General features: G+C 43.2%; 1 protein-coding gene across 3 annotated transcripts in view; it reads right to left on the bottom strand.

Annotated features, from left to right (window-relative positions):
• Positions 1–2,593: 2,593 nt before the first annotated feature.
• MRPL22 (mitochondrial ribosomal protein L22) overlaps positions 2,594–18,650 on the bottom strand; it is a 22,070-nt gene continuing 6,013 nt past the window's right edge. For all 3 annotated transcript variants that reach the window (XM_056517165.1, XM_056517162.1, XM_056517163.1), the window contains 3 exons: positions 10,860–10,937; positions 5,565–5,634; positions 2,594–2,925 (listed from right to left, as the gene is read on the bottom strand). In XM_056517165.1, coding sequence (XP_056373140.1) covers positions 2,714–2,925; positions 5,565–5,634; positions 10,860–10,937 — 360 coding nt within the window. In that variant the 3' untranslated portion in view covers positions 2,594–2,713. The remainder of the gene's footprint in view (positions 2,926–5,564; positions 5,635–10,859; positions 10,938–18,650) is intronic.

The following is an 18,650-nucleotide window of genomic DNA, read 5'->3' as shown; positions in this document are numbered from 1 at the left end:
AAGTCCTGGAAGGATTGAGATTTTTTTTTAATAGATGTAATTTACAAATCTGTTTAACTTATTGGCACCAGTTGATTAAAAAAAAAAAAAAGTTTTCCACTGGAGTACCCCTTTAAAGGGTTATCCAAGATTAGAAACACTGCAATTTCTTCAAAATAACAGCACCACCACTGTCCTCAGGTTGTGTGTGGTATTGCAACTCAGATCCAATGAAGTGATCATAGCCAAGTTGTAATACCACACGCAAGCCGAGGACAGGGGTGGTGCTGTTTCTATTCCTGAATAACTCTTTTAACCTTGGTCCGTGTTTGTGCTTCTACAGTGCGGCCAATATGGAAAAGCAGTGTTGCAGTGTAAAGCATGAGTGAGGCGAAGAGCGGCAGCCTGTGCCAGGGATGAACGGGAGGTGGCCTCATGCCCACTTTACAGCCATATGCAGAATGTAAGGATGCACAGTGTGGCTCTGGATTACAAACTGAATGCACTGCCATGTTTCTTTTTTCCACTTTTCTCCTCTTTTGGACTTTTTGTCATACTATTTTTATATCCAGGTCTATGGGTGTTGTATTATTCATCCGTGCGCCTGAGCCCCAAGGGGTATTCTGGTGGAAAACACTTGTTTTTTAAATCAACTGGTGCCAGGAAGTTAAAACAGATTTGTAAATTACTTCTATTAAAAAATCTTAATCCTTCCAATACTTATCAGCTTCTGAATACTACATAGGACATTCTTTTCTTTTTGGAACACAGAGCTCTCTGCTGACATCACGAGCACAGTGCTCTCTGCTGACATCTCTGTCCATTTTAGGAACTGTCCAGAGCAGCATATGTTTGCTATGGGGATTTTCTCCTACTCTGGACAGTTCTTAAAATGGACAGAGATGTCAGCAGAGAGCACTGTGCTCGTGATGTCAGCAGAGAGCTCCGTGTTCCAAAAAGAAAATAATTTCTTCTGTAGTATTCAGCAGCTAATAAGTACTGGAAGGATTAAGATTTTTTTATGGAAGTAATTTACAAATCTGTTTAACTTTCTGGCACCAGTTAATTTAAAAAAATAAAAATAAATTCCACTGGAGTACCCCTTTAAACAGATTTGTGAATTACTTCTATTTAAAAATCTTAATCCTTCAGCTGCTGTATGCTCCACAGGAAGTTCTTTTCTTTTTGAATGTTTTTTCTGTCTGACCGCAGTGCTCTCTGTTGACACCTCTGTCCATGTCAGGAACTGTCCAGAGCAGCAGAGGTTTTCTATGGGGATTTGCTTCTACTCTGGACAGTTCCCATAATGGACAGAGGTGTCAGCAGAGAGCACTGTGGTCAGGCAGAAAGAAAATTCAAAAAGAAAATAACTTCCTGTGGAGCATACAACAGCTGATAAGTGCTGGAAGGATTAAGATTTTTTTGAAGGAGTAGTCCAGTGGTGAACCCAGTGGTGAACAACTTATCCCCTATCCTAAGGATAGGCCAGATAGCGGGTGTCAACCCCCGCACGAAGTGGCGGCCGACATGCCCCCTCAATACAACTCTATGGTAGAGCTGAAGCGCTGCCTTCGGCAATCTCCGGCTCTGCCATAGAGATGTATTGAGAAGGCGTGTCGGACGACGCTTCGTACGGAGGTCGACACCCACTATCTGGCCGGAGAGCCTTGCCCCCGTACAGAGAGATCGCAGGGGGCCCCAGCGGTCGGACCCCCCGCAATCTCAAACTTATCCACTATCCTTAGGATAGGGGATACGTTTTTCACCACTGGACTACCCCTTTAATTGAAGTAATTTACAAATATGAATTCGAGTAGAATACAGACATAGCGCACATCTACAATCTTGAATAATGATCTGATTGCTTCTCAGCATAATATCAAAAACTAACAGGTTGTTAGTATACATTATTGATCAAAAAGTACAAGCCCACTCGCCACGTCAAGGCCACCTATTCAGAGTGGGTCCCTAACGTCCCATGCATAAAATGGTGTAGCACCAGTGCGGCGACCACCACCGCCGCGACACAGGTGCCAACGGGGGGGGAGCAACCCACTGGCAGAGCTGCCTGGTGCTACGCCATTTTATGCTAGGGACGTTAGGGACCCACTCTAAATAGGTGGCCTTGACGTGGCGAGTGGGCTTGTACTTTTTGATCAAAGATGTATACTAATTACCTGTTAGTTTTTGATATTGTGCTGAGAGGCAATCAGATCATTATACAAGATTGTAGATGTGCGCCATGTCTGTATTCTACTCGAATTAATTTACAAATCTGTTTAACTTTCTGGCACCATTTGATAAAAAAAAATAATAATAATAAATAAAATAACGTTTTCCCGTGCAGGAGAGCTGCAGTCGCTGATGTGCCAACAAAGCAGACTGTGAAAGCAGCCAAGCCACGTACACTTAAAAAGATCTGACCAGCAGGTAAGTAGTTCCCACAAGTAATAGAGCAGTGTTTCCCAACCAGGGTGCCTCCAGCTGTTGTAAAACTACAACTCCCAGCATGTTGGGAGTTGTAGTTTTGCAACAGCTGGATGCACCCTAGTTGGGAAACACTGTAATAGAGAGCAGAGTCTGTATACCAACTATCATGTAAACTCACACCATCATATCTCACTTTTTATTCCTTTAATATGCAAAACATATTTGATCTTCACGTGTGAATTTTCCGGGGGGTGTACATGACTCGCTCCTCATAGAGTCCATAGTGCTCGGTGGAATGGCGGCCTCACAAGCTGTGGATGATGGTGCGGTTTCGCAACTGCTGCACATAGTCCTTTGCTTGCTGGAATCCAGTGATGGGTGGTTCTTTTGGAGGTGGTGGTCCCTCTACCAGCTTGACAAAGTAATGGCAGTGTACCTTATCCATGATGCCAAACCCACCCCGGCCATGAATACGGATGCGTTTCAGGTAGGTGCCTTTACCGGAAAATGAGTCGGCTAAAAAGGAGAAGACAACAGGCTTGTGTGAATAATGTCACATTGAGGGAAACCTTGACAGCCCCTCGCCATACGCCCTATATGAGGGTGCCCATTCCTAAATCCCTCTTATGAGAACATTGTGCCACAATATAGAGAGCAACTCTTGCTATATAGATATTAGAGATGAGCGAACTTACAGTAAATTCGATTCGTCACGAACTTCTCGGCTCGGCAGTTGATGAATTTTCCTGCATAGATTAGTTCAGCTTTCAGGTGCTCCCGTGGGCTGGAAAAGGTGGATACAGTCCTAGGAGACTCTTTCCTAGGAATGTATCCACCTTTTCCAGCCCACCGGAGCACCTGAAGGCTGAACTAATTTACGCAGGATAAGTCATCAACTGCCGAGCCGAGAAGTTCGTGACGAATCGAATTTACCTTAAGTTCGCTCATCTCTAATAGATATGGACACTTTTACAATGAAATATTATATATATAATTTTTTTTTTTATAGTGCACTTGCTTATGTGTCCCTCTCGTTTGGTCAGTGTCCGGGTGTCCAGTTGAGTCAAAGAGAGCAGAGAGAGACCGAGCGAAAAGCGATTTGCTGAGCGACCGGTGGAGGTCTGGACACTTAAACTCTGACAATGAAAAGTTTTGGCATGTCAAAGTTTTTTTTTTTTTTTTTTTTTTTAATTACAGGGATACTTTAAAGGGGTACTCCACTGGGAAAAAAAATTTTTTTAATCAACTGGTGCCAGAAAGTTAAACAGATTTGTAAATTACTTCTATTTAAAAATCTTAATCCTTCCAGTACTTATCAACTGCTGTATGATCCACAGGAAGTTATTTTCTTTTTGAATTTCTTTTTCTGTCTGACCCCAGTGCTCTCTGCTGACACCTCTGTCCATGTCAGAAACTGTACAGCGCAGGTTTGCTACGGGGAATTACTACTACCCTGGACAGTTCCTAAAATGGACAGAAGTGTCAGCAGAAAGGAAATTCAAAAAGAAAAGAACTTCCCGTGGAGCAGACCGCAGCTGATAAGTACTTGAAGGATTAAGATTTTTTTTAAATATATGTAAATTACAAATCTGTTTTTGTATCTTTCAGGCACCAGTTGACTTTAAAAAGTGAAATGTTTTCCAGCAGAGTACCCCTTTAAAATGTTACTCCAATTTTGTTGTTGTAGAGTCTGTAACCCTTTCACATAGCGGCCTGTCCTGCTGCTTCTGACAACACATTGCTCCTGCTCTTTGCACTCCCCCTTCCATTATTCCTTTGATATAGCAGAAGTGGAGAGCAGGAAGAGCATGCAAGTTATCAGGGGGGCAGCACACAGGTTGTAGTTGGATAGGAAGGCACGCCGAAAGGGGAGGGGGAGAGATCACACAGGCTGTGTAAGAATAGAGCAGTGTGTCCCAATCAGGGTGCCTCCAGCTGTTCTAAAACTAGTAGTATAGTGAACAGTAGACCTCACCCCGTACAGATAGATAATAAAAGAAGTAAGGGGCTCGGTTATTCTCGTAGACCGGCCATTTGTTGTTGGTCATCCATTCAGCATTTCTTTTAGGATGGCTCAAACAGGATGTTTTTAGGGCATTTTGTTTTCTAATTTGTTGGAGTCTACATGCCCTTTTTTCTTCACATTCTTCAGCTCATCTTGCCGCACATTTATTTTATTTTTTTATAAACAAATTTGTTGATGGGATTGCTTTTTCATTCAAGGTTATGTTCCCCTCTCTAACGCCCAACTTTCTTTTCAGCCAGAGCTCAACAAATCCTAGAAGCCACGTCACCATGGCAACTGAGAATTTCATCCTGGAGCCTAGGTGTTTGTCCGCTTAAGTGACGTTGTATAGCAATTAGATACACCAGGCAGCTGATGTATCCCCTTTTAATGTAGCACTAAGCCACCTGTGCCGATAAGGATGCTGCTCTGTGCTGTCCCTGGTGGTGGCCGCCAGTCTCTTCCCACACTTAGAAGCTCAGGTGCTGCCTCCTGAATGCATTAGAAGCTGCCATCAGGAGTGAGACAGACAGTCAGGAGGTTGCCAGAGGAGAGCTCCCTGCACTACTGCCACCGCCAACTATGTTGGCGTTACCATATGTGAGATGGGGGGGGAATGAACACCCGGCCCCTGGCCTGCAGCCTACTCCTGCCCAGGTGGTACTTGTAATAACTATGCTACCACCTGTAGTGCTGCCAGTCCACACCTGCCACTCTTCCGCCTGCTGTACCTCCTGTCACCCCATCCCTCCAGCTGCACCTCCTGTCACCTTCCCGCCTGCTGTGGATTGATCCAATGGAACATACCCATACTCCTATACAAGGGGGGTAATTATCCACTTCTTCATGACCAATTTCAGCCCAATTTCATAGGGTTGTGTCTCTTCCCCTGATATGTTATTATGTTAAGTTTGAGACAAGTCTATTAAGGAGTTTTCAAGTTATTACACAACATACGCAGAGAGTAAATCCATCTGAGTTGAATAGCAGACCTCACTTCGATCGTTCAACTACAACTCCCAGCAAGCTCGGACGGCCAAAATCCTGAACACAGACCTCCCACCCAGCATGAAACTAGGAGCAGGTAGCAAGCTGGGTATCAGGGACTTCAAAAATGAATGAGGTAATAAAGATTTCAGCAAAAACTTACCTATGTAAAGATTAGATTTGAATTCCACATGGTGGTTTCTTACTGCCATTTCCTGAGCTTCTAATAAAACCTTAAATACAAAAGAAATAAAATAAATAAAAATAAAGTTGCTTTAATAACCTGTATTTCCCCAAAAGTTTCACATTTTTCAAACTGCGATGCCCCCTTGTGGCAGACTATGCTTCAGCAGGATAATGCCTGCCTCAAAACAGGTAAACTTTATTGGTGAACTTTTTTTAAACTCATTTGCCATTCTTCTGCTGCCAAGCTATTATTTCAGAAAAAAATACCAGTATTTACTAAAGCAGACAAACACTTAGAGCTGGCCGCTCCTCATTAAATAGTGGCTCCCCCTCTCACAGATGACTGATGGCCCCTCCATGCAGTTCTATGGCAGAACCAGAAATTGCCGAATGAGCCGGAACGGCTCTCCTATAGAGATGCATGGAGGGGGTGCGTCAGACGCCGCTTCATGCGATGGTCGAAAATGCTTGTTTCATGTAGGGAGCCAGGGTGCCGTTCAGGAGATAGCGGCGGGCCCAGCGTTCGGACCCCCTGCGATCTAAGACTTATCCCCTATACTAGCTGGCCCAAAGCTGATTCTTGTAGCTGTGGGCCAGCGTTAATAGCCAATACGCGTCGATCGCCGTGGGTGGCTATTAACCCTTTAGATCGCCGCTGTCAAAGCGGGGGGAGTGATCCACTGCTGAGGTCATGGCTCTGAGATTGATAAAGCCTGGAAGGACCAGGCTTTATCAATCAAGTCCAGAGCACTCAGATCAATGTTGTTCTATGGAACTACATTGATCTGTATGAGGAATCTAATGAATCCTCCTAAAAGTCCCTTAAAGGACCAATAAAGTGTAAAAAAAAAAAAAAAAGTTTAACAAAAGCAAACAAAAAAATAAAAAAAACACACACACACACACAAACCCCTTCCTTATTAAAAGTTCAAATAGCCCAATTTTCCCAAATTCCATATAAAAATATATAAACATGATTAAAATAAACATATGTGGTATCGAAATTGAAAGAGTTTATTTTTTCCTCCTCACCTTCTAAAAATCATAAGTGTAAATGAAAAAACCTGCGGTCCTTAATGGTCTATTCACACGTACAGTATTCTGCGTAGATTTGATGCACGTGATTTCAAGCTGTGTTCAGTTTAAAAGTTCACAGAAATAGATAAATTATACTTTTAATGTACTAGTCAAACTTGTAAATCACAGAAAACATTAAAACTTTACTTTTATTATGTCACTATAAAATATATAGAATATTTTATAGTGACATAATAAAAGTAAAGTTTTAATGTTTTCTGTGATTTACTGTGTTCAGTTTACATTGAAATCTGCAGCAGAAAATCCTGCGCATCAACCTTTCAGGAACTGCCTACTTAGTCAATCACTGGCCGCAGCAGTGTCCCGCTTCGATCCAGGATTGGGTGAACAGGGCAGGTCCAGAGGGTCGATGTGTCACAGGAGCCAGGAACAAGTGATGATGAGCGGGGACGTGCAGGGATCAGGGAGAGGAGAGTATCGCTTTTGTATTTTTACACCACCCTCAGACATGATAAAAAAAATAATAATTATATATATATATAATTTTATATTTATAGTGTCCCAGTACCGTATCCTATCCGGTACCTGCATATGTGGGTCCCCCTAGCCAGAGTCCCTAGGATGTCGGGTCCCCATTGTCTAGTTCACCCCTGGTCACCTCTCATCTAGATAGTTATTGAGCTAATAGTTTATTTAGGATGCATGTAAATATGATATCAGTGTCTATAAATAGTTAATTACCTGTATACACAGTGTAGCAGGACCTGCAGGTCATGTGATCGGGAAAACTCTATGGTTTCTGCTTTAGGAACATTGGAGGTCCCTGTGACGTATTCTACCCATCACTCCTTTTAACGGTGAGTGACAGTTACTGGGACCAATCCATAACGGCCCTGCCCCTGCCCATATAAGGGAGCGGCGGCCATTGCTCTCTCTCTTTGCTCCTGCGCTCCTGACGAGGAAGGATCTATACCGCTATCTCCCGCAGTGAGTTAGGCCCGAGCCTTGCGGCAACGGCTGATTGATTTTAAATTGAGAGTGTATCAATCCCTACGCACTCTGCATGGTCACCGGACCTTATCTATCCCCTAAATCCGGACGGATCTGCAAATATTACCCTAAATTCAGAGACTGTGGCCCTCATTTACTATTCTAAACCCGACCTCTTTTGTCGGGTTTTTTTGTCGCATCTTTGTCTGCGCCATGTCGGAGACATCGTGCGCCAGTCTGCGACACGATGCGACATTTTTTCCCGACGGACCCGATGTGGATTCTCCCAAACCCGAAAAAGGGGCGTAACCCGACATTTCTGAGCTTTCCCACGTATTTATTAAGGTTTCCAACCCGAATTTGTTGTATTGTTGTGGATTTTTTCCCCGAGAGCTCAGAGGAGTTGGAAACCAAAACCAACAAAACCCACGTGCGAGAAACAGGATGCGACATAATAATAAATACCAGCGGAAAAAAGCAGTCGGGTAAGAAAGCAGGATAGACTTACAACCCGATTTTCTTAGTAAATGAGGGCCTGTATCTAAAAGTCAAGGTCCGCAACAACTGTCAGTCATTGCACTATATAGAGACTGTATTCCTGAGACTGTTATTGTGCATTGGATGTACCGCAAGCCTTTCAGTAAAGTTTGTTCAAGTACCTTGTGGACCTTCAGTCATTTTTATATATGCACCTATCGTTACTGGGAAGGGCGGCGATAGGCCGGAGAATTACCTCAGCATACTAGCCCTCAGCCTGTCGTCACGAACTATAGGGTTAACATTAACCCCTCATTTACCGAAACAATACCCCTACTACCAACACCCCCCAAGGGAATATTAATTATAATATATATATATATATATATATATATATATATATATATATATATATATATATATATATATATATATAAATATACATACCGTATATACTCGAGTATAAGCCGACCCGAATATAAGCCGAGACCCCTAATTTCAACCCAAAAACCCAGGAAAAGTTATTGACTCGACTATAAGCCTAGGGTGGGAAATACATCATCACCGCCTGTTATACCTTCATCAGTGGTCTTCAACCTGCGGACCTCCAGATGTTGCAAAACTACAACTCCCAGCATGCCTAGACAGCCGATGTCTGTCCGGGCATGCTGGGAGTTGTAGTTTTGAAACCTCTGGAGGTCCGCAGGTTGAAGACCACTGCGGCCTTCATTATCATCCAGACCCCCCTTTAGTTTTCTACTCACCTCCCCTCGGTGGGAAGGGTGAGCTGGTCCCGGCCATCTATGCTGCAGGGACAATCCAGTGGAGAGGGTTAGTCGTTCCAGGCTGTCCATCTTCACCGGGATGCCCTCTTCTCCGCTCCGGGCCGGCCCCGGGACGTTAATGCGCGGGGACGTCACAGACCAGCTCACCCTTCCTTCTCACCGAGGGGAGGTGAGTAGAAAACTAAAGGGGGGTCTGGATGATGACGAAGGCCGCAGTGGTCTACAACCTGCGGACCTCCAGATGTTTCAAAACTACAACTCCCAGCATGCCGATGGCTGTCCAGGCATGCTGGGAGCTGTAGTTTTGCAACATCTGGAGGTCCGCAGGTTGAAGACCACTGAGAAGGGATTGACAGGCGGAGAGTTCACTCGAGTATAAGCCGAGGGGGCGTTTTCAGCACGAAAAATCGTGCTGAAAAACTAGGCTTATACTCGAATATATATATATATATATATATATATATATATATATATATATATATATATATATATATATATATATATATATATATATATATATATATATATATTCCCAGACAACTAGTTAAAAGGGGTATTCCAGGGGAAAAAAATAAAAAAATTTATAACAACTGGCTCCAGAAAGTTAAACACATTTGTAAATTACTTACATTAAAAAAATCTTAATCCTTTCAATAATTATCAGCTGCTGGAGTTGTTGTTTGCTGTCTGACAACAGTGCTCTCTGCTGAGATCTCTGCTTGTCTCGGGAACTGCACAGAGTAGAAGAGGTTTGCTATGGGTATTTGCTTCTAAACTGGGCGGTTCCCGAGACACGTGTCATCAGAGAGCACTTAGACAGAAAAGAACAACTCAACTTCAGCAGCTCATAAGTATTGAAAGGATTAAGATTTTTTAATAGAAGTAATTTACAAATCTGTTTACCTATCTGGAGCCAGTTGATAAAATATATATATACCGTATTTATCGGCGTATAACACGCACTTTTTAGGCTAAAATTTTTAGCCTAAAGTCTAGCTGCGTGTTATACGCCGATAAGCCGCTGCAGTTCAATGATTTAAAGCGGGCGCTTTAAATCAATGAACTGCAGCGGCTTTGCAGGTGCAGAGACCTGCCGTCTCTGCCTGCTTCTCTGCCCCTGCCTGTCCTGGGGTCTAGAGCCTTGCTGCCGGCCCTTCTCTCCCCCTGGCTATCGGTGCCGCTGCCCGTTCTCTCCCCCTGGCTATCGGTGCAGCTGCCCCATCTCTCCCCCTGGCTATCGGTGCTGCTGCCCCGTTGCCTCCCCCATCCCCGGTTGTATAATTACCTGTTGCCGGGTCCGCGCTGCTTCAGGCCTCCGGTGTGCGTCCCCTGTGTCGTTGCTATGCGCTGCGAGACGCAATGACATCACTCGTCATTGCGCCGTGTAGTGCATAGCAACGACGCATGGGACGCACACCGGAGGCCTGAAGCAGCGCGGACCCGACCCCGGCAACAGGTAATTATACAACCGGGGATGGGGGAGGCAACGGGGCAGCGGCGCCGGCAATGGGTGCCGCTGCTCCTTCTCTCCCCCTGGCTATCGGCGCCGGCAATGGGGCGCCGGCACCCACAGTCAGGGGGAGAGAACGGGCAGCGGCGCAGATAGCCAGCGGGAGAGAAGCGGCGGCAGCAGGGCTCTAAACCCCAGGAAAGGCAGGGGGAGAGAAGTGGGCAGCGATGGCCTCTCTCCGCCTGCCTTTCCTGGCGGTGTATACGCATGCACACACGCGCACCCTCATTTTTACCAAGGATATTTGGGTAAAAAACTTTTTTTACCCAAATATCCTTGGTAAAATGAGGGTGCGTGTTATAGGCCGGTGCGTGGTATACTCCGATAAATACGGTATATATATATATATATATATATTTTTTTTTTTTTATTTATTTAATTTTATTTTTTCCTGGATAACCCCTTTAAATAATAAACAATTTGTATAATAAACACAGCATGCATCATGTTTTCTGTGTAGACTTTGTCTTACCTCTTTGATAATTTTTGCTCCTTTCTTGTCATTGAATTCCAACTGAGCAATCGCCTGGTCTATAGACATTCCCTTGATCTAGAAGGTTAGAAATAAAGAGTTAATCCTCCCGAACCATGTGACTGACGGGTTATTATTCTGCGACTAAATAGTTCCCCCCCCCCCCCCCCCCCCCCGAGGGCTGTGAAGCGTTGCTGGATAGAAGTCGTTCAATGAGAATCCGGAGTCATTTACATATCTCCATCCACTATCTCGATGAATTAATAACTTTGTTCAATTTCACTTTGATGACCCAGAAACTAATTTTTGCAGCAGTCTGTTTGTGGTTACAGTCCAAGGCCTGGATTTGGAAAATTAATCGCAAGCAACCGCCGGGGATTCAATTGATGAAATGCTATTTAAAGGGGTATGCCTGCCTATCTCAGGGTTTCCCAACCAGGGTGCCTCCAGCTGTTGCAAAACTACAACTCCCAGCATGCCCGGACAGCCAACGGCTGTCCGGGCATGCTGGGAGTTGCAGTTTTGCAACAGCTGGAGGCACCCTGGTTGGGAAACAGTGTCCTATCTTTTATGGCATATCGCTAGCATAGGCCATCATGTTATGATCAGTGCGGTCTGAGGGTCCTCACCAATCCTGACAATGAAGGGGCTGCTGCGCTGGTTTAGTGCTGCATTATCGTCACTATTTTTCTTGTACATCGGTGCCCCTGGTCACGCAGGAAACTATACTGTGGCCCCATAAAGTAAATGGAGACATTAGAACTAGAGATGAGCGAACTTACAGAAAATTTGATTCGTCACGAACTTCTCGGCTCGGCAGTTGATGACTTTTCCTGCGTAAATTAGTTCAGCCTTCAGGTGCTCCGGTGGGCTGGAAAAGGTGGATACAGTCCTAGGAAAGAGTCTCCTAGGACTGTATCCACCTTTTCCAGCCCACCGGAGCACCGGAAAGCTGAACTAATTTATGCAGGAAAAGTCATCAACTGCTGAGCGGAGAAGTTCGTGACGAATCGAATTTACTGTAAGTTCGCTCATCACTAATTAGAACCCTGCACAGCCCAATGGCTGCAGAGGTGGCCTCCATAGACCGGCAAAGATGTTCGATTGGACCGAGCTCCGGAGAATTTGGAGATTTATTAAAACCTGGAAGGAAAAGTTGCCCAGTTGCCCATAGCAACCAATCAGATTGCTTCTTTCCTTTTTAACAAGGCCTCTGCAAAATAAAATAAGTGATCTGATTGGTTGCTATGGGGCAACGCAGCAACTTTTCCTCCGAACAGATTTTAAATAAATCTCCCCCCCATGTTCCTCATCCCTGAACAATGTTTGCAGTGTGGCCTAGGACATTGGGGGAGATTTATCAAATTTTGTTCAAGTTGCCCAGTTACCCATAGAAACCAATGAGATGGCTGCTTTCATTTTTAACAAAGCCTCTGCAAAATGAAAGTAGTAGTCTGATTGGTTGCTATGGGCAACTGGGCAAATTTTCCTCTGCACATGTTTTGATAAAGCTCCCCCATTATCTTGAGACTTTAAAGCGGTACTCCAGTACTTTAACCCCTTAAGGACTCAGCCCATTTTGGCCTTAAGGACTCAGACAATTTAATTTTTACGTTTTCATTTTTTCCTCCTCGCCTTCTAAAAATCATAACTTTTATATTTTCATCCACAGACTAGTATGAGGGCTTGTTTTTTGCGCGACCAGTTGTCCTTTGTAATGACATCACTCATTATATCATAAAATGTATGCCGCAACCAAAAAACACTTTTTTTTGTGGGGAAATTAAAACGAAAAACGCAATTTTGCTAATTTTGGAAGGTTTCGTTTTCACGCCGTACAATTTATGGTAAAAATGACCTGTGTTCTTTATTCTGAGGGTCAATACGATTAAAATGATACCCATTATTACATACTTTTCTATTATTGTTGCGCTTAAAAAAAATCACAAACTTTTTAACCAAATTAGTACGTTTATAATCCCTTTATTTTGATGACCTCTAACTTTTTTATTTTTCCGTATAAGCGGCGGTATGGGGGCTCATTTTTTGCGCCATGATCTGTACTTTTTTTTGATACCACATTTGCATATAAAAAACTTTTAATACATTTTTTATATTTTTTTTTAAAATAAAATGTATTAAAAAAGTAGGAATTTTGGACTTTTTTTTTTCGTTCACGCCGTTAACCGTACGGGATCATTAACATTTTATTTCAATAGTTCGGACATTTACGCACGCGGCGATACCAAATATGTCTATAAAAAAAAAATTTACGCTTTTTGGGGGTAAAATAGGAAAAAACGGACGTTTTACTTTTTTATTGGGGAGGGGATTTTTCACTTTTTTTTTACTTTTACATTTTTTTTACACTTGAATAGTCCCCATAGGGGGCTATTCATAGCAATACCATGATTGCTAATACTGATCTGTTCTATGTATAGGACATAGAACAGATCAGTGTTTTCGGTCATCTTCTGCTCTGGTCTGCTCGATCACAGACCAGAGCGGGAGACGCCGGGAGCCGGACGGAGGCAGGTGAGGGGACCTCCGTGCGGCGTTATGAATGATCGGATCCCCGCAGCAGCGCTGCGGGCGATCCGATCATTCATTCAAATCGCGCACTGCCGCAGATGCCGGGATCTGTATTGATCCCGGCACCTGAGGGGTTAATGGCAGACGCCCGCGAGATCGCGGGCGTTGGCCATTGCCGGCGGGTCCCTGGCTGCGATCAGCAGCCGGGATCAGCCGCGCATGACACGGGCATCGCTCCGATGCCCGCTGTTAACGCACCAAGACGTACATTTACGTCCTGCGTCCTTAAGGGGTTAAAAAGTATCACCTATCCGCAGGGGGTCTGACTACTGGGACCACTCGCGATATCGAGAACAGGGCCCCCGTCTCTTTCCGTGCATAGAGCGGCATCTCGAAACGTGCTCCATGCACTGCCTATAGGGCTGTACTCGTGTATCTCCGGCGCTCCTATAGACAGAGCATGGAGCCCATGCCAACACGCCGCTCTGTGGGGAGATACACGGAGTGCTGCATCTCCTGATGCTTCACTTTGGCTGTCCCGACATGCTGGGAGTTGTCGTTTTGCAACAGCTGGAGGCACCCTGATGGGAAACACTGCCTTCACACTGAGTAATTCAAGAGGAATTTACTCTAGCAATTCCTCTTGAATTCTCCTCTTCAAATGAATGCACATCTCCTCTGCCCATTGACTTTAAAGGGGTTATCCAGGAAAAAAAAATTTTTTTTATATATGACCTGGCTACAGATTTGTAAATTACTTCTATTAAAATATCTTAATCCTTTCAGTACTTATGAGCTGCTGAAGTTGAGTTGTTCTTTTCCGTCTAAGTGTTCTCTGATGACGCCTGTCTCGGGATCTGTCCAGAGTAGACGCAAATCCCCATAGCAAACCTCTTCTACTCTGTGCAGTTCCCGAGACAAGCAGAGATGTCTGCAGAGCGCACTGTTGTCAGACAGAAAAGAACAACTCAACTTCAGCAGCTGATAATTATTGAAAGGATTAAGATTTTTTAATAGAAATAATTTACAAATCTGTTTAACTTTCTGGAGCCAGTTGATATAAAAAATAAAAAAAAAGATTTTTTTTTCCTGGAATACCCCTTTAATGTTTCTTTCTGCTGTCCTGTTCACACTGCTAGCTGACGCTGAATTCCTTTCCTCTTGAAGAAAGAACATGTTAATTCTGCAAGCAGAATCCACAAGCAGAATCCAATAGAAGTCAATGGTAAAAAGATGTTCCTCCCGATATCGTTTTCAAGCGGAATTCACGCAGAATTCAGAAAAGTAGAATTAAATAGCCTCCTCCTTCATTCCTCTTCATTTCCGCATGGAAATTCCGCTTTAATTCCGCTTGATGGATAAAATGTCAGAAGGCAATTTCCTGACCTAAATTATTCCTCGTGAATTCCTCAGTGTGAACGCACCCTTTAGGGTTTACAGGGCAGAGCAGTGATCTGTAGCCTTTCAAAGGCAACGGGGGTAATGCAGGGACTAGTAGCATGATAGAAAAGGGGGATGTGTGGGGATCTACAATAGTACAGAACACGGAAGGTTAATGGTGGCAGGGGTAAAGGGGCTAGTATATTTTAGTGAAGAATAGGCTGTGGACCCGCTCTTTTGCACTTCAAACAGGCGCTTGCCCCTTAGCAGCCATAACTTATAATTTTTTATCTACACACCCATATAGGGGTTTGCTTTTTGCAGGATCAATTGTACTTTGTAATGTCTTTGTTTATTTTTCCATCACATATGCCATCCACCCCACTAAACCACCGGGGGGAAATTAAAGGGGTATTCCAGGCAAAAACTTTGTTTTATATATCAACTGGCTCCGGAAAGTTTAAACAGATTTGTAAATTACTTCTATTAAAAAATCTTAATCCTTCCAATAGTTATTAGCTTCTGAAGTTTTCTGTCTAACTGCTCAATGATGATGTCACGTCCCGGGAGCTGTGCATGATGGGAGAATATCCCTTGCATGATGGGAAAATATCCCCATAGGAGCTGGACAGCTCCCGGGACGTGAGTCATCAGAAAGCAGTTAGACAGAAAACAGCAACTCAACTTCAGAAGCTAATAACTATTGGAAGGATTAAGATTTTTTAACCCCTTCAGGGGACCAAGCCCATTTTGGCCTTAAGGACCAGAGCGTTTTTTGAACATCTGACCACTGTCACTTCAAACATTAATAACTCTGGAATGCTTTTACTTATTCTGATTCCGAGATTGTTTTTTCGTGACATATTCTACTTTAACATAGTGGTAAAATTTTGTGGTAACTTGCATCCTTTCTTGCATTTTTCTAACTTTGAAGCTCTCGGCTTGTAAGGAAAATGGATATTCCAATTTTCTTTTTTATTATTCACATATACAATATGTCTACTTTATGTTTGCATCATAAAATTGACGTGGTTTTACTTTTGGAAGACACCAGAGGGCTTCATAGTTCAGCAGCAATTTTCCAATTTTTCACAAAATTTTCAAACTCGCTATTTTTCAGGGACCAGTTCAGTTTTGAAGTGGATTTGAAGGGTCTTCATATTAGAAATACCCCATTATAAAAACTACACCCCCAAAGTATTCAAAATGACATTCAATAAGTGTTTTAACCCTTTAGGTGTTTCACAGGAATAGCAGCAAAGTGAAGGAGAAAATTCAAAATCTTCATTTTTTACACTCGCATGTTCATTTAGACCCAATTTTTGAATTTTTACAAGGGGTAAAAGGAGAAAATTTTTACTTGTATTTGTAGCCCAATTTCTCTCGAGTAAGGACATACCTCATATGTCTATGTAAAGTGTTCGGCGGGCGCAGTAGAGGGCTCAGAAGCGAAGGAGCGACAAGGGGATTTTGGAGAGAACATTTTTCTGAAATGGTTTTTGGGGGCATATCACCTTTAGGAAGCCTCTATGGTGCCAGAAAAGCAAAAAAAAAAAAAAAAAAAAAAAAAAAAACACATGGCATACCATTTTGGAAACTAGACCCCTCGGGGAACGTAACAAGGGGTAAAGTGAGCCCTAATACCCCACAGGTGTTTCACGACTTTTGCATATGTAAAATAAAATTATTTTTTTTTTACCTAAAATGCTTTCCCAAAAATTTTACATTATTAAAAAGGGTAATAGCAGAAAATACCCCCCCAAAATTTGAAGCCCAATTTCTCCCAATTCAGAAAACACCCCATATGGGGTTGAAAAGTTCTCTTCTGGCGCACTACAGGTCTCAGAAGAGAAGGAGTCACATTTGGCTTTTTGGAAGTGCTCTGGGGCCATGCCGCATTTAGGAAGCCCCTATGGTGCCAGGACAGCAAAAAAAAAAACACATGGCATACCATTTTGGAAACTAGACCCCTTGGGGAACGTAACAAGGGGTAAAGTGAACCTTAATACCCCACAGGTGTTTCACGACTTTTGCATATGTAAATTTCCCCACATTTTTCATTTTTACAAGGGGTTATAGCTGAAAAATTACCCCAAAATTTGTAGCCCCATTTCCCTTGAGCAAGGAAATAACCCATAAAAGGACGTAAAATGCTTTGCTGGTGAACTACAGGTCTCAGAAGGGAAGGAGCTAAATTTGGAGAGAGAATTTTTTGGGGGCATGTCGGATTTAGGAAGCCCCTATGAAGCCAGAACCCCGGGAACCTGCTGAGGTATTCATCTAGGGGTATAATGGAAATTTTTTAAAGTTTTGTTTAGGGATTTTGCAAGATGGTGAAAATAAAACTATACCTGCCAAGGTATTCATCTAGGGGTATAATGGAATTTTTTTTTGTTAGGGGTTTAGCAAAATGTTGAAAATATAAAACTATACCTGCGCCAAGGTATTCATCTAGGGGTATAATGGGAATTTTTTGTTTTATTAGGGGTTTGCCAATTAGATTTTTTAAAATAGTGTAGTGGAGAAAAAGGGGAAAATAAATGAATTGCTCACTTGTCATTCCAAGGGTGCATTGGGTAGAGTTATCCAAAGTCATTCTAAAAATAATTAAAGGGGCCAAATTTAGATATCATATGTTGTGTGATAAATTTTAAAACAGTCTTCAATGCACAGACCGGGTTTGTGGGGACATGTCTCACAGTGGTATATAGTGCATTTTCTAATGCCACGCTTGGAGCACACCCGACACCGCTTCTGTTGCCTACTCCCCGATTCTCTACGGGGAACTACCGCAGGAAAATATTGCCCTGGAACTATTCTGTTCTCCGATCCTGTGGCTCCGCTTCCCTCCCCTTCCGGATCCCCAAACAGAAAGTCCTTAATAACATTTTCCTGGAATTGCAGCTATGTGCATGTATTTCCTGCACGTTTGTACACCACAAATGAATTGTACATGGTAATTTGGAAGAGGTGCAGTGCCAATTTTTTATACCAGGTCTTAGTTTTGCGTAGGGCAGTGTACGGCTGCAAGGCCTGATCTGTCAGATCCACCCCTCCCATGAACTTATTATAGTCCTGGATACACACACGTTTAGGGGCACTCTCTGTGGTACCATGGACTTGGACAGGGGTGGATCTGTCTGGGTGTAAGGTGGTTAGTACAAGAACATCACGCTTGTCCTGGTACTTCACAAGCATCATGTTGTCCTTGCACACAGCCTTGCTTTCCCCCTTCAACTTTTGCCATACAAAAATTTTAGGCAGATCCCTTTGATTTCGCCTGATGGTACCACAGGCCACAGTCCCCTTGGCAAACAGGCATTGTAGTAATGGGACGCTAGTGTAAAAATTATCAAGGTAGAGGTTATACCCTTGATCTAGCAGGGGGTGAACTAGATCCCATACTATTTTTCCCATTGTTTTTAGTACGGGGGGACACTCTGGGGGCTCTATTTTAGAGTCTTTCCCCTCATAGACTCTGAATTTGTGCGTATAGCCACTTGCGCTCTCGCACAACTTATAAAGTTTTACCCCATACCTGGCCCGTTTGTTAGGCAGGTATTGCCTAAAGTGCAACCTTCCTTTGAAGTGCACAAGAGATTCGTCCACTGCAATCTCTTTTTCTGGGGTGTAAACTTCTGAAAATTTTTGATTTAAATAATTAACAAGGGGACGAATTTTATATATGCGATCAAAATTTGGATCACTGGGAGGTGGACAATTTTCATTATTAGCATAATGTAGAAATTTGAGGAGGGCTTCAAACCGAGCCCTTGGCATGACCGACTGGTACAGTGGAGTATGGTAAAGCATATCATTACTCCAATAGGAGCAAATTGTGGGCTTTTTAACTATGCCCATGTTAAACAAAAGGGCAAA

The sequence above is a fragment of the Hyla sarda genome, chromosome 4, assembly GCF_029499605.1.
Source record: "Hyla sarda isolate aHylSar1 chromosome 4, aHylSar1.hap1, whole genome shotgun sequence".
NCBI classification, from domain to species: domain Eukaryota; kingdom Metazoa; phylum Chordata; class Amphibia; order Anura; family Hylidae; genus Hyla; species Hyla sarda.
This window is presented reverse-complemented; position numbering and strand designations above follow the sequence as displayed.